Here is a 16,463-nt window from a genome sequence, read left to right on the forward strand (position 1 = left end):
TACTCGTTGGAGTTTAGAAGGATGAGAGGGGGGAAACCTTATTGAAACTTACAGGATACTGCGAGGCCTGGATAGAGTGGACGTGGAGAGGATGTTTCCACTTGTAGGAAAAACTAGAACCAGAGGCCACAGCCTCAGACTGAAGGGACGATCCTTTAAAACTGAGATGAGGAGGAATTTCTTCAGCCAGAGGGTGGTGAATCTGTGGAACTCTTTGCCGCAGAAGGCTGTGGAGGCCAAATCACTGAGTGTCTTTAAGACAGAGATTGATAGGTTCTTGATTAATAAGGGGATCAGGGGTTATGGGGAGAAGGCAGGAGAATGGGGATGAGGAAAATATCAGCCATGATAGAATGGCGGAGCAGACTCGATGGGCCGAATGGCCTAATTCTGCTCCCATATCTTATGGTCTTATATATCTTATGGAACAGGGAGAGCCCATCTGGCCCTTTAAATGCACATCTGTTAACTCTGAAACCTCTGCTTCAGTTGCGAATCATAGGAAAAGGTCACTCAGAAACGTGTAGGCCAGACCAGATAAGGGTGGCAGATTTCCTTCCTTAATTAGTGAACCAGATGGACTTTTACTGCCGTCCATGGCTTCATGGCCGCCAATAATGCGATGACCATTTTATTCCAGATTAATCCATTAGCTACCCTAGTTGACCCAATGCATAACATATCTATGATCTTGCCTCACCCCTGGAGCATCTTGACATAAGTGCGGGTTTGATTGGTACTGCCTGCTCGGCCCTGAGCTTGTGAGAAGACGCTGCACGGTCCTCGTGTAGCGTTTTGAAAATTCCACACACACCTGTACCAGCAGAGGGAGTCTGTCGGGCAGAGATAATGAAGGCTCCCATGTCTTTACAGCACAATTCTAATTTGAAATGCTCTTGGCTGAATATCGAACTGTTTCTGCCCCGCCTTCGAACCTCACACTATTCATCGAATGTTCTGGCATCGTGACAAGTGGCTGAAGGTTTGAAAACTGACTTCACCTCCATGTGCTTCCTTCCCAGGACTTCCTGATGGAGACGTTCATTATGTTCAAGGATCTCATTGGGAAGAATGTATATCCGTCGGATTGGATGGTGATGAATATGGTGCAGAACAGGTAGGGATATTCGCAGGCAGGAAAAAGAGCAGAGTGTGATTCCACGATATGGATCCAAACCCTTTGAAGTGGCGTCACCTCTCAACATGGCCTCAACAGATACCGTTGGAATTTATCCCCTCCCCCCACCCTTCAGCACAGCGGGTACTAGAACTGAGTGCCTCTCGCTTCCCCTGCCATTTATCCTATTCAGCACTGATTCTGGGATCAATTCCCCTCGGGGCGCAATTCTCCAAAATGGAGACTAAGTGAACGCCGTCCCGTTTCACGACGGCGCGAAACGGATGCGGGGACGAGGATTCTGGCCCCCACAAGGAGCCAGCACAGCGCTGGAGTGCTTCACGCCGCTCCAGCCTCCCTTCCCGGCGTCAAATGGGCGCGGCGCCAACCCGCGCATGCGCACTTCGGCCGCACCATGCTGCGCATGCGCGAGGAACTTCTTCAGCGCGCTGGCCCCGACGCAACACGCCGTGGGGGTTCAGGGGCCGGCCGCGCAACAAAGTAGGCCTGGGGGGGGGGAGAGGCCGGCCCGCCGATCAGTGGACCCCGATCGCGGGCCAGACCCCATCGGAGGCGCCCCCCCCACGGTGAAGGAGCACTTTTCCCCGCCCCACAGGCCGCCCCCCGACCATTCGCGCAGAATTCCCGCCGGCAGCGACCGGGGTGAACGGCCGCCGGCGGGACTCTGTCATATCCGCGCAGCCGCTCGGGCCTGAATCGGTGGCCCCATCGATTCCAACGGCCCGCGTAAAACGCGCCGGCCCAAATGGCACCGATTCTCCGCACCTCGGAGAATCGCGCGCCGGCGTCGGGGCGGTGTGGCACGATTGCGCCGATTCTCCGGCCCCGCGCGGGGCTGGGAGAATCGCGCTCCCAATGCCTGATTATTGATTCAATGTCGAGAAGCCAATTCCCTGATTCCAAACTCTGCTCCCCTTCCTCCCTCGTAAACCTTGGTGGTGGCGGGGGGGAGGGGCGGTCACGAGATGAACTTCCGACCTCAAGCGCTTGTAAAACGAAACACTTCCCGCACTGTGGGGTGTGATTCCACGACTGAGCACTTGACAAGCAATCCTGAGTGCGCTCAGAGCTCCACCAGCAACCAAGTTAAGACAATCAGGGATGTGGCTCATTTTCACCTGCTCGAAGCAACATTCATACGCAGGGACCTGTTCCCTGCAAACAAAAGGTATATGTCCAAGCCTTGCACCTTTTTTTGAATTACCTGGTTGCTCGGGGAGCCTGTAATTCCCAGTGGCTCTTTCCTTGGCAACACCTCAGCCAATCAGAGTCAACTTGCCAACCAATCCCCCCAGTGTATTGCCGTGCTTGTTCCTCCTTTTGTCCTGATTGGTGCAAGGCGAGAAACCTTGACGATCTGTTTCAGCCAGATTAAAGAATGAATAGAGAGGTGAATGCAAGGAGGAGACCGTCTCCTTTGTGGTCAGATTTGCTGCCTTACACTCTCTCTCTCTCTCTTTCTCTCCCTCCCAGGGTCTTCCTCCGTGCCATCAACCAGTTCGCAGTTGTCCTCAACAAGCTTTTTCTCGACCAAGCAAACTTTGAGTTGCAGGTGAGTGGGAGATTTCTCTCGTGAAGGGAAGGAAAACGTGGGCATCTCGCTCCCTGATGGGTTGACACTCCAGCGCGGTATTGAGGGAGCGCACCCTTCAAACCTCAGCCCCTCACCCGAACCTAGCCCAACCCAAGATTCCGGGCCTACCTGCTCCGCGGTGATCCAAGGCCTCGGCCTCCTTTCTTCACCGCCAGTCCCAGTCGTGATCATTGGCCACTTCCTGGGGCTGCCGGCTGATCTAATTGGCCAGAGGCTCCAGAGGGCAGGACCTCCCCTTCCCCAATGACGTCCCCCTCGGCCCCCATTAGTCTGGCGCCCGCACCGCTTATGGCTTCAGCTCTTCTACGGGAGACTATTCCCCCTGACATTTCCGGCCTGCGACCTCTGACCTTCGAACCTCGCAACACCCTGGGCAAGGTGTCCGGGTGGGCCAATCGTAGTGATTCTTCCCGGTCTTAGAGCCACCAATTTAAGGAGAAACGGCGGCGTCGTGGTAATGTCATTGGGCTAGCAATCCAGAGGCCCGGCCTCTAATGCTCTGGGGACAAGGGTTCAAATCCCACCACGGTAGTTGGTGAAATTTATGCAGATTGTCGTAACAACACATCTGGCTCACTAATGTCCTTCAGGCAAGGAAATCTGCCGTCCTTACCCGGTCTGGCCTACATGTGGCTCCAATGTGGCTAACTCAACTGCCCGTCTGAAATGGTCGAGCGAGAGACTCCCGTTCAAGGGCATCTAGGGCTGGGCAACAATCGCTGGCCTTGATCAGCGACGCCCAGTCCCCTGAACGGCAAACGTCAACGTTCTTTGTCAAAATGGTGACGGCCTGTGCGGAGTCTGCACGTTCTCCCCGTGTCTGCGTGGGTTTCCTCCGGGTAGCACGGATTGGGCAGCACGGTAGCATGGTGGTTAGCATAAATGCTTCACATCTCCAGGGTCCCAGGTTCGATTCCCGGCTGGGTCACTGTCTGTGTGGAGTCTGCACGTCCTCCCCGTGTGTGCGTGGGTTTCCTCCGGGTGCTCCGGTTTCCTCCCACAGTCCAAAGATGTGCGGGTTAGGTGGATTGGCGATGATAAATTGCCCGTAGTGTCCTAAAAAAAAAGTAAGGTTAAGGGGGGGGGTTGTTGGGTTACGGGTATAGGGTGGATACGTGGGTTTGAGTAGGGTGATCATGGCTCGGCACAACATCGAGGGCCGAAGGGCCTGTTCTGTGCTGTACTGTTCTATGTTCTAGTGCAGGTTAGGTCATGATAAAATTGGCCCTCAGTGTCCAAAGATGGGTTACGGTGATAGGGCGGAGGTGTGGGCCTAGTTAGGTTGCTCTTTCAGAGGGCTGGTGCAGACTCGATGGGCCAAATGGCCTCCTTTTCCACTGTAGAGATTCTATGATTGCAGGAAAATATCAAGTTCGATTTCTTTCAGTCTTTCCTCAGAAGCAAATATCTTGGGATGTGGAAACTTTTCCAAGTTTCAATTGGCATTACCCTCCAGACTCAACATTTTCCATGATCGATATATATACCCTTATTCTCAAATTCCTTTCATCATCAAGATGGAAGCTGGATGATCTTTCGGCTTTGATCAACCCTAACTTTGCCGTCTTCGCTTCTCGAACGGGGCCTACTCAATTCCGACCTGCCCCACCCAATCGTGTGTCACGACCATCCGGCCCATAGCTTTCCTAAGGTTGGGATCCCATTCTTACCCTTGCCTCGCGTTTCCCAGAGTCACCAGAACCATTCAGAAAATGGGACCCCCCCACAACCCCGCCCAACTGTCCGTCTTGTTCCCTCCCCCTCCCCTCAGGCGGGCGTGAAGGAGTGCAAGCCGCCATTTTGAAGAGGAGTCCTCCACGTGTTCGCAGAGCCTCTTGAGCAAAGGTGGAGGCCGTTCAGCCCATCGAGGCCATGCTCGCCCTCTGCGGAGCAATCCCGTCCCCCGTCCCCCTCGCCCCCCCCCCCCCCCCCCCCCCCCCCCGCTCCCACTCTACCCCCTCAAATGCCCGTCCAATTTATTTCTGACATCCTTCATCATCCCCTCTGTCACCGCCCTTGTGGGCAGGGAGTGTTATTACAACTCGCTGAGTAACTCGCTCAGATCTCCGCGCCCCCCCGACCCCACACCCACATCTCTCACCCAAAACCTTAAATCTGTGCACCCCCCCCTCCCCCTTCCCCCCCCCTCCCCCTTCCCCCCCCCCCCCCTCCCCCTCCCCCTCCCCCTCCCCTCTCCAGTGCTTGTACCATCAACTAACAGGAACAACATGACTTTCATAGAACTCCTATAGTGCAGAAGGAGGCCATTCAGCCCATCGGGTCTGCACCGACCCTTCGAAAGAGCCCCCTACCCGAGGCCCAATCCCTGCCCTATTCCAGCAAACCCACCCAACCTGCACGTCTTTAGACTGTGGGAGGAAACCGGAGCACCCGGAGGAAACCCACGCAGATACAGGGAGAACGTGCAGACTCCGCACAGACAGTGACCCAAGCCGGGAATCGAACCTGGGGATTAATGAGAAACCTTTTTGTTTATTCTTTCAGCTCTGGAGTAACTACTTCCATTTGGCCATCGCGTTCTTGACACAGGACTCGCTGCAGCTTGAGACGTTCTCCACCGAGAAACGGAACAAAGTCATCAGCAAGTAATACCCTTCACCTAACCATTCCAAAACTCATTGATACGTCACCCAACAGTCCCCTCAGGGAATGGGCACAAAGGGGCTCAGGATAGTGTAGAGGGAGCTTTACTCTGTATCTAACCCCGTGCTGTACCTGTCCTGGGAGTGTTTGATGGGGACAGTGTAGAGGGAGCTTTACTCTGTATCTAACCCCGTGCTGTACCCGTCCTGGGAGTGTTTGATGGGGACAGTGTAGAGGGAGCTTTACTCTGTATCTAACCCTGTGCTGTACCTGTCCTGGGAATGTTTGATGGGGACAGTGTAGAGGGAGCTTTACTCTGTATCTAACCCCGTGCTGTACCTGTCCTCGGAGTGTTTGCTGGGGACAGTGTAGAGGGAGCTTTACTCTGTATCTAACCCCGTGCTGTACCTGTCCTGGGAGTGTTTGATGGGGACAGTGTAGAGGGAGCTTTACTCTGTATCTAACACCGTGCAGTACCTGTCCTGGGAGTGTTTGATGGGGACAGTGTAGAGGGAGCTTTACTCTGTATCTAACCCTGTGCTGTACCTGTCCTGGGAGTGTTTGATGGGGACAGTGTAGAGGGAGCTTTACTCTGTATCTAACACCGTGCAGTACCTGTCCTGGGAGTGTTTGATGGGGACAGTGTAGAGGGAGCTTTACTCTGTATCTAACCCCGTGCTGTACCTGTCCTGGGAGTGTTTGATGGGGCCAGTGTAGAGGGAGCTTTACTCTGTATCTAACCCCGTGCTGTACCCGTCCTGGGAGTGTTTGATGGGGACAGTGTAGAGGGAGCTTTACTCTGTATCTAACCCCGTGCTGTACCTGTCCTGGGAGTGTTTGATGGGGCCAGTGTAGAGGGAGCTTTACTCTGTATCTAACCCCGTGCTGTACCTGTCCTGGGAGTGTTTGATGGGGACAGCGTAGAGGGAGCTTTACTCTGTATCTAACCCCGTGCTGTACCTGTCCTGGGAGTGTTTGATGGGGACAGTGTAGAGGGAGCTTTACTCTGTATCTAACCCCGTGCTGTACCTGTCCTGGGAGTGTTTGATGGGGCCAGTGTAGAGGGAGCTTTACTCTGTATCTAACCCCGTGCTGTACCTGTCCTGGGAGTGTTTGATGGGGACAGTGTAGAGGGAGCTTTACTCTGTATCTAACCCCGTGCTGTACCTGTCCTGGGAGTGTTTGATGGGGCCAGTGTAGAGGGAGCTTTACTCTGTATCTGACCCCAGTGAGCACAGGCAATATAAATTATGTTAAATAAAAAATAATTGCTGAAGTTTGATTTCACTATTTTGTTTTATCCACTTTGTTTTGTAGGTATGGTGACATGCGTAAAGAAATAGGTTTGAAACTCAGAGACATGTGGTACAATCTTGGTGAGTTTGAAGCTGAAATGTCAGAGTTGTGTTGGGGTATTTAGTACCCCAAGGTGAGGCCTCAGAGAGAATATACCTCAATTGGACTAAATAGGCAGAAAAGAGGCCATTCAGCCTCACCTCTCCCTGCTGTCCCTTCATTCGACCATTCCACCATGGACGCCATCTTGAGCCGCTGCAGTCCATGTGGTGTAGGTACACCCACCGTGCTGTTAGGGAGGGAGTTCCAGGATTTTGACCCAGTGAAGGAACGGCCGATATATTTCCAAGTCGGGGCGGTGAGTGACTTGGAGGGGAACCTCCAGGTGGTGGGGTTCCCAGGTATCTGCTGCCCTTGTCCTTCTAGATGGTAGAGGTTGTAGATTTGGTGCTGTCGAAGGGGCCTTGGCGAGTTGCTGCAATCAGCGGTGACGGGAGTGAATGTTGAAGGTGGCGGAATTTACATTTGCCGACAATTAGAATTGCGACGCCCCGCGTTCACCAACTGTAATTGGCTAACGGTGGGAAGCACCTCAGTCCATTTGGGATTCAATAAACGGAATGAGAATCCTCGGCCAGGGGAGGGGGAGGGACACGATGGAGGCCACATTGAACTGCTCAGCACAGGGGGTGAATGTGAGGGGCCTAGTCAGCGAGGACGCCTCGAGTCGATTTACTTCAAGGGAGGACAGTGACGAGGGGCATAGATTTGAAGGGATCGACCGAAAGATTGGAGGGGTTTGCTGAACAGGACTTCTGTGCTTGTGTTGCAGGCCCACACAAAATCAAGTTCATCCCAGGAATGGTGGGCCCCATCCTGGAAATGACCCTGGTCCCAGAGCCCGAGCTTCGTCGGGCCACCATTCCCATTTTCTTCGACATGATGCAATGCGAATACAGCGTCAACCGGTCCTTCCACACGGTAAGTGCCCTCGCTCAGGTCGAGAGTGCAGAACTTGGCATGAGGACAAAGAGGGAGGACTAGGCCCTCAAGCCTGCTCCTCAATTTGGGGAGATCATGGCTGCTCCTGATTGTGGGCCTCAACTCCACTTTCCTCCCTGTCCCCTCGAATCCCTCGTCGATCGAAAACCTAATCTCGGCCTTGAAGGTGTCCAGTGACCCTTTGCCTCCACCTCTGGAGGAGAAAATGTGGCTGACGAACAATCTTCTGAGAGAAGAAATTCCTCCTCGCCTCCATCTTCGGTGGGAGGCCCTCATTCTGAAACTGTATCCCCCTCGTTCTAGATACCCTCAGAAGAGTCAACCAAGCCCCCTCAGAAGAGTCAACCAAGCCCCCTGCTCCGACGCCAAGCCCAGGTTGCCTCCAAGGCACCAAGGCAGGCGGCCTAACCTCCAACCGCCACAGTCCTCGCCCGCGCCCTCAGGCATGACGAGGAGGAAATTAGCCCCAGGGCCCCGACTCCAGCTCACCGTTTAGTGACCCTCGTTTCTACGGGGACAGGGTCAGGTTCGGCCGCGATGCCTCCTGTCGTCAAATAGCCGGCTGACATTCCTTCCCGCAGGAGCTGTGGGGTAGGGGAGGGGGTAATAATGAAAAACACCGTTCGCTTACTCCAGGAAGGAATAAAAAGAAGATTTGGCAATCTGGCACCTCGATAGAGAGCATTCAGTCCCTCCAGTAATGGCCGCTCCTGTATATTGACCAAGGGAGATATTCTCATTTCAGTTTGAGAACGAGCTCATCACGAAACTGGACCAAGAGGTGGAAGGAGGAGGTGGAGATGAACAGTACAAGGTCCTGCTCGAGAGAATGTAAGTGTTGGACTTGCACCAGGCTCCAAGCAGCCATCTTGGATTATATGTTTGAATGTCAGTCAGAGGGTCAGTACTGAGGGAGTGCCGCACTGTCACACGGTCAGTACTGAGGGAGTGCCGCACTGTCAGAGGGTCAGTACTGAGGGAACGCCGCACTGTCACACGGTCAGTACTGAGGGAGTGCTGCACTGTCAGAGGGTCAGTACTGAGGGAGTGCTGCACTGTCAGAGGGTCAGTACTGAGGGGTGCTGCACTGTCAGAGGGTCAGTACTGAGGGAGTGCTGCACTGTCAGAGGGTCAGTACTGAGGGAGTGCCGCACTGTCAGAGGGTCAGTACTGAGGGAGTGCTGCACTGTCAGAGGGTCAGTACTGAGGGAGGGCCGCACTGTCAGAGGGTCAGTACTGAGGGAGTGCTGCACTGTCAGAGGGTCAGTACTGAGGGAGTGCTGCACCATCAGAGGGTCAGTACTGAGGGAGTGCCACACTGTCAGAGGGTCAGTACTGAGGGAGCGCTGCACTGTCAGAGGGTCAGTACTGAGGGAGTGCCGCACTGTCAGAGGGTCAGTACTGAGGGAGCGCCGCACTGTCAGAGGGTCAGTACTGAGGGAGTGCTGCACTGTCAGAGGGTCAGTACTGAGGGAGTGCTGCACTGTCAGAGGGTCAGTACTGAGGGAGTGCTGCACTGTCAGAGGGTCAGTACTGAGGGAGTGCCGCACTATCAGAGGGTCAGTACTGAGGGAGTGCTGCACTGTCAGAGGGTCAGTACTGAGGGAGTGCTGCACTGTCAGAGGGTCAGTACTGAGGGAGCACCGCACTGTCAGAGGGTCAGTACTGAGGGAGTGCTGCACTGTCAGAGGGTCAGTACTGAGGGAGTGCCGCACTGTCAGAGGGTCAGTACTGAGGGAGTGCCGCACTGTCAGAGGGTCAGTACTGAGGGAGTGCTGCACTGTCAGAGGGTCAGTACTGAGGGAGCACTGCACTGTCAGAGGGTCAGTACTGAGGGAGCACTGCACTGTCAGAGGGTCAGTACTGAGGGAGAGCTGCACTGTCAGAGGGTCAATACTGAGGGAGCGCTGCACTGTCAGAGGGTCAGTACTGAGGGAGTGCTGCACTGTCAGAGGGTCAGTACTGAGGGAGTGCTGCACTGTCAGCGGCATCATGCTTCATACGAGGAATTATCCAAGTCCATGTGTCTGGCTGTTTGGCCATTCTGGTGGAAGTTTGATAGGAACTCGCGTCTCGCTCACAGCAGAGTGACACCTCAACAGATCACTGCTGGCCATGGGATCTTACTGTGCGCAGTAACACAGCTCCATTTGCCGCCTCAAGGTCTGTCCCTGGCATTTCAAAGCACTTTGTTAAGATGTGACACTCCCTTGGACATGGGTCGGCACAATATAAATTTGGTTCTTTTTTAACATCGGGAGTATCAACGTCGAGGGAAAGGTGGGCGAGGAGGGTCGGGAAGCGGAGCGAGTTGCTAAAGTGATGATTTATGTCTGAGCATTCACCTTGTGCTAACCTTTCTTCAGCCTGTTGGAGCACTGTCGGAAGCATAAATACCTCGCTAACTCTGGAGAGACCTTCGTCCTTTTGGTATCCAGTCTTTTGGAAAATCTCCTTGATTACAGGGCTATAATGCACGATGGAAGCAAGGAAAACAAGATGAGCTGTACCGTCAACGTCCTGGTAAGTTTTGGGGAGGCTATGCGGTTTCCCCTTCGCCGTTTTAGGCCTTCAGCTGCTGCCCCTCTTCTTTCCACACGAGCTCTGCCAAGCGTAACAGCAAGGAGGTCATGATAACCTTTTATAGGTCACTGGTTACATCCTGGCTGGACCAATGAGTCCAGGACGGGGCGCCAAATTTTCAGTCGGCTGTCAAGGCCTCTTGAGAGGGCGCGGGAGGGGATTGACACAAATTGTACTGGGGATGGGGGGGGTTTGATGCATGAGGAGAGATTGCCGAGGTTAGGATTGTTGTCGCTGGAGTTCAGAAGAATGAGGGGGGGGGATCTCATAGAGACTTATAACATTCTAACAGGACTAGACAGGGTCGATGCAGGGAAAATGTTACCAATGATGGGTGTGTCCAGAACCAGGGGTCACAGTCTGAGGATTCAGGGTAAACCATTTCGGACAGAGATAAGGAGACATTTCTTCACACAGAGAGTGGCGAGCCTGTGGAATTCATTACCGCAGAAAGTAGTTGATACTAAAACTTTGAATATATTCAAGAGGCGGCTGGATATAGCACTTGGGGAGAATGGGATCAAAGGCTATGGGGAGGAAGCAGGATTAGGCTATTGAGTTGAATGATCAGCCATGATCGTGATGAATGGTGGAGCAGGCTCGAAGGGCCGAATGGTCTCCTCCTGCTCCTATCTTCTATGTATCTATGATGGAAACATAGAAATTAGGCCACTAAGGGTCTGTACAGCTGCAGTCTTAACCTCATCGCCTTTCGCATTCCCACGACCTTTGAATCCCTACAGTGCAGAAGGAGGCCATTTAGCCCATCGAGTCTGCACCCTCTGAAAGAGCACTCTGCCTGGGCCCAATCGCCCGTCCTATCCCCGTTACCCAGATCATGGCCAATCCCACCTCACCTGCACACCTTTGGACTGTGGGAGGAAATGTGTCTTGCAGTCAAAAGGAATGTCACAGTTGATGTCGTCACCTCACCCTGTTAGCACTGCTGCCTCACGGCGCCGAGGACCCGTGTTCGATCCCGGATCCGCGTCACCGTCCGTGTGGAGTTTGCACATTCTCCCTGTGTCTGCGTGGGTCTCACCCCCACAGCCCAAAGATGTCCAGGGTAGGTGGATTGGCCACGATAAATTGCCCCTTAATTAGAAAAAATGTTTTATATTTAAAGAGAAAACCTCACTTAATCCTGAGAAGTGTGAGGTGATGCATTGTGGGAATACACAATGAACAGTGGGACCTACAGAGGAGCAGAGGGGCCTTGGGATACATGTCCACCGATCCCCGGAGGCAGTAGGGCAGGTAGCTAAGGTGGTTAAGGAGGCTGATGGGATACTTGCCTTTATTAGCCGAGGTATAGAATATAAGAGCAGGGAGGTTATGATGGAGCTGTATAAAACGCTGGTTAGGCCACAGCTAGAGTACTGAGTGCAGTTCTCGTCGCCACTCTATAGGAAGGATGTGATTGCCCTGGAGAGGGAGCAGAGGAGATTCACCAGGATGTTGCCTGGGCTGGAGCGTTTCAGCTATGGAGAGAGGCTGGTTAGGCTGGGGTTGTTTTCCTTGGAGCAGAGAAGGCTGAGGGGGGGACCTGATTGAGGTGGACAACATTATGAGGGACACAGATAGGGTGGATAGGGAGGAACTTTCCCCCTTAGCGGACGGTCAATAACCAGGGGCGCAGATTTAAGGTAAGGGGCAGGAGATTGAGAGGGGATTTGAGGAAAAACCTTTTCACCCAGAGGATGATGGGAATCTGGAACTCGCTGCCTGAAAGGGTGGTAGAGGCGGGAACTCTCACAACTATTAAGAAGTGTTTAGAAGAGCTCTTTAAACACAGCCTCCCAGCAAGCAATAAGCTCGAGAGATGAGTGCAAAGTTGCCGGGGGGGGGGGGGGGGGGGGCGGGTTAAAGTGCAGCATGGTACCGCAGTGGTTAGCACTTTCGCTTCACAGCTCCAGGGTCCCAGGTTCGATTCCCCGCTGGGTGACTGGCTGTGCGGAGTCTGCACGTTCTCCCCGTGTGTGCGTGGGTTTCCTCCGGGTGCTCCGGTTTCCTCCCGCAGTCCAAAGACGTGCAGGTTAGGTGGATTGGCCGTGATCAATTGCCCCTTAGTGTCCAAAATGGTTAGGAGGGGTTATTGGGTTACGGGGACAGGGTGGAAGTGAGGGCTTAAGTGGGTCGGTGCAGACTCGATGGGCCAAGTGGCCTCCTTCTGCACTGTACGTCTAATGCATGTCAAAGAGGAAATGGAGGGAAATTTTCGCCTCCCCCACCCTCTGTTGGGGAGCCAATGGAAAGATGTGAAACTGAAAGAAATCCTTTCCCTTTCTACCACAGACCTTCTATAAGGAAAAGAAACGGGAGGACATTTACATCAGGTAGGTAAACATCATCGCACTGAACACACCGATTGCACAGGCTCACTTCACCGATATGGACTGGTAACCCAGAGGGACCAGTGCTCTGAGGACATGGGTTCGAATCCCACCACATCAGCCAGCTGGTGGAACATAAATTCAATTACTAAAATCTGGAGTTGTCGCTAATCTCAGTAATGATGACCATAAAACTATTATCAATTATCGTAAAAACCCATCTGGTTCACTAACGTCCTTAAGGGTAGGAAATATGCCGTCCTTACCTGGTCTGGCCTACACGTGACTCCAAACCCATGTGTTTTTACTTATTAAGGAAGCACAATAACGGGAAACGATAAATTAGTTAACCAGGGATCGATGGCAGGGAAAATATTAGAATCTATTATTATTAATGTGGTATCCAAGCACTTAGAAAATCACAGCATAATTGGGCAGAACAGGGCAGCCCAGTGGCGCAGTGGTTAGCACTGCTGCCTCATGGCACCGAGGTCCCTGGTTCGATCCCGGCTCTGGGTCATTATCCGTATTGAGTTTGCACATTCTCCCCGTGTTTGCGTGGGTTTCGCCCCCACAACCCAAAGATGTGCAGGGTAGGTAGATTGACCGTGCTAATATGCTCCTTACTTGGAAAAAAAATGAGTTGGGCACTCTAAATGTATTTTTTAAATAAATAAATAAATAATTGGGCAGAGTGGTCACAAAGTTTATGGAAGGGAAATTGTGTTTGGCTTATCTGTTGGAGGGTGGATAAGGGGGAACCAGTCGATGCAGTATATCGAGGAAATTGTGCTTGGCCTATCTGTTGGAGGATGGATAAGGGGGAACCAGTCGATGCAGTATATCGAGGAAATTGTGCTTGGACTATCTGTTGGAGGATGGATAAGGGGGAACCAGTCGATGCAGTATATCGAGGAAATTGTGCTTGGCCTATCTGTTGGAGGATGAAATGAAAATCGCTTATCGTCACGAGTAGGTTTCAATGAAGTTACTGTGAAAAGCCCCTAGTCGCCACATTCCGGCGCCTGTCCGGGGAGGCTGGTACGGGAGTCGAACTGTGCTGCTAGCCTGCTTGGTCTGCTTTAAAAGCCAGTGATTTAGCCCAGTGAGCTAAACCAGATAAGATGGATAAGGGGGAACCAGTCGATGCAGTATATCGAGGAAATTGTGCTTGGCCTATCTGTTGGAGGATGGATAAGGGGGAGCCAGTAGATGTAGTATATCTAGATTTGCGAAAGGCATTTGTTAAGATGCCGCAAAAGAGGTGCATAGAATCTCAGAATGGTTACAAACGCTGAAGGAGGACATTCGGCCCCCTCTGCTGGCCCTTTGGTTATGCAGTTTACCGAGTGCCACTCCCCGCCCTTCACGTCGTGACCCAAACACGTTCTTTGTTTTCAGATAAGTACCCAATTCGCTTTTGAATGTAGGCTGTGAGTAGAACACACAGGGATATAGACAGGTTAATTGAGCGGGCAAGAAAATGGCAGATGGAATATAATGCGGGGAGGGGAGGAGTGAAAATATCCACTTTAAGAGAGCGACAGAATATTTCTAACTGGTGCGCGTGTCGATATTTAGAGGGCCCAGGGTGTTCCTGCGTCTGAATCGCAGAGAGCTCGGTGCAGCAACTCAGAAGGTATGTTCGGGATTGACCGTAAGAGTATTACTGAAATTGAGGAGGGCTTTGGTGAAGCCATGCCTGGATTATGGTACCTTTGCAGATTTAATCCCGTTATTTAAGGACGGGGAGAATGTGCAAACCCAACACGGATAGTGACCCAGAGCCGGGATCGAACCTGGGACCTCGACGCCGTGAGCCAGCAGTGCTAACCCACTGCACCACCGTGCTGCCCTGCTCTGCCCAATTATGGTGTGATTTTCTAAATACTTGCCACAGACGGAGTGGAATGAAGAACTGGAAACCGGAGTGGACCATTCAGACCCTCAAACCTACTCCACCATTCGACATGATCTTGGCCGATCTCATCCCTACTTTCCTGCCCACTCCCCATAGGCGCCGGAATGTGGCGACTAGGGGCTTTTCACAGTAACTTCATTGAAGCCTACTCGTGACAATAAGCGATTTTCATTCATTTCATATCCTTCATCCCGTTACTAATTAAAAAGCTATCAATCTCCTCTTTAATTTGTTGAGTGTTCCAGGGTCCACTGCACTCTAGGGTAAAGAATTTCACAGATTAATCTAATTCGTCCTCCTTTCCATTTTAAATCTTCTCCCCTTCGTCTCAAACTATGCCCTCCTTCTAGAATGTCCAACTAGGAGAAACACCCGGTCTCCATCTCCCCTCTCAACCCCCCTCAGCATCTTACACACCTCAATTAGATCTCCTCTTATTATTCCCAACTCCAGCGAGAGTGAGTCTTAAAACTGCTCAATCGCTCTTCGTAAGACACGTCTTTCATTCCCGCAGTCGATCTTCCTGGAAATTAGGGCATTGTCCTTTGAGGAGGCTCGGGCTATGTTACGTGGAGTTTCGAAGAACGAGAGGTGATGGTTATCGATAGCTATCCAGGGGTAGAGCTGGGAGGTTATTTCCCCGCACCCCCGACCCCCTGGCTGGGGCATCTCCAACCTGGCAACACAGTCTCAAGATAAAGAGTCGACCATTTTGGAAATGGATGAGGAGAAAGCTCCTCACTCGGAGGGTGGTGAATCTTAGGGATTCCCAATCCCAGAAGGGAATTGTTGAGTATATCCAAGAAAGGAATCGATAGACTTTCGGATTCTAAAGGATATGGGGAGATTCCGGCTTGGGTCACTGTCTGTGCGGAGTCTGCACATCCTCCCCCGTGTGTGCGTGGGTTTCCTCCGGGTGCTCCGGTTTCCTCCCACAGTCCAAAGATGTGCAGGTTAGGTGGATTGGCCGTGCTAAATTGCCCTTAGTGTCCAAAATTGGCCTTAGTGTTGGGTGGGGTTACTGGGTTATGGGGATAGGGTGGAGGTGTTGACCTTGGGTAGGGTGCTCTTTCCAAGAGCCGGTGCAGACTCGATGGGCCGAATGGCCTCCTTCTGCACTGTAAATTCTATGATTCTACAACTATGATAGTAAGCAGTAGCAGGATGGACTGAAAGGGGCTGAATGGCCTATTCTGCCTCCATTTCACGTTCTTAAATACTTGTTTTAATACATAAATACCAAGAATGTTTTTGTTTTTAACGTTCTTGACACAAGCGACGCAGCAGAAAGTTAGATAAAGTAGGTACGAATGTCATTGAGATGTTCACAGAATTTACAGTGCAGAAGGAGGCTATTCGGCCCATCGAGTCTGCACCGGCTCTTGGAAAGAGCACCTTACCCAAGCCCACACCCCCACCCTATCCCAATAACCCAGTAACCCCACCCAACACTGACGGCAATTTGGACCCTAAGGGCAATTTATCATGCCCAATCCACCTAACCTGCACATCTTTGGACTGGAGCACCCGGAGGAAACCCACGCACACACACGGGGAGGATGTGTAGACTCCGCACAGACAGTGACCCAAGCCGGGATTCGAACCTGGGACCCTGGAGCTGTGAAGCGATTGTGCTAACCACAATGCTACCGTGCTGCCCCAAAGATGGTAATACAGGGGCAGTGGGGAGGGTTTATTGATTGACAGGAACAAGCTCAGCCAGGAGGAGGGAATTCTGGGAAGAAATGCCAACGTTTGAAACGCGAGCCTGGCAATCGGAAAGCCCGGGATAGAAGTGGCCGAGGACTCTCTAACTCTCTGGCATTCTGGCCGTCAGGTACCTCTACAAACTGCGGGATTTGCACCGTGATTGTGGAAACTACACTGAGGCCGCATACACACTGCTGCTGCACGCAGAGCTGCTCCAGGTAAGAGGCAATCTATAAGGGACTGATAGCCTTAACAAGCCACAGCGCAACGGGCAATTGGGAT

The 16,463-nt window shown here is 52.4% G+C and overlaps 1 protein-coding gene across 1 annotated transcript in view; it reads left to right on the top strand.

The window, feature by feature from the left end:
* LOC119957341 (dedicator of cytokinesis protein 5-like) overlaps positions 1 to 16,463 on the top strand; it is a 72,127-nt gene that overhangs the window by 31,329 nt on the left and 24,335 nt on the right. The window contains 9 exon segments of the mRNA XM_038785242.1: positions 1,023 to 1,117; positions 2,612 to 2,690; positions 5,238 to 5,338; positions 6,654 to 6,712; positions 7,465 to 7,613; positions 8,380 to 8,465; positions 10,001 to 10,157; positions 12,513 to 12,553; positions 16,309 to 16,399. Coding sequence (XP_038641170.1) covers positions 1,023 to 1,117; positions 2,612 to 2,690; positions 5,238 to 5,338; positions 6,654 to 6,712; positions 7,465 to 7,613; positions 8,380 to 8,465; positions 10,001 to 10,157; positions 12,513 to 12,553; positions 16,309 to 16,399 — 858 coding nt within the window.

Source organism: Scyliorhinus canicula, chromosome 26 (assembly GCF_902713615.1).
Source record: "Scyliorhinus canicula chromosome 26, sScyCan1.1, whole genome shotgun sequence".
NCBI lineage: Eukaryota > Metazoa > Chordata > Chondrichthyes > Carcharhiniformes > Scyliorhinidae > Scyliorhinus > Scyliorhinus canicula.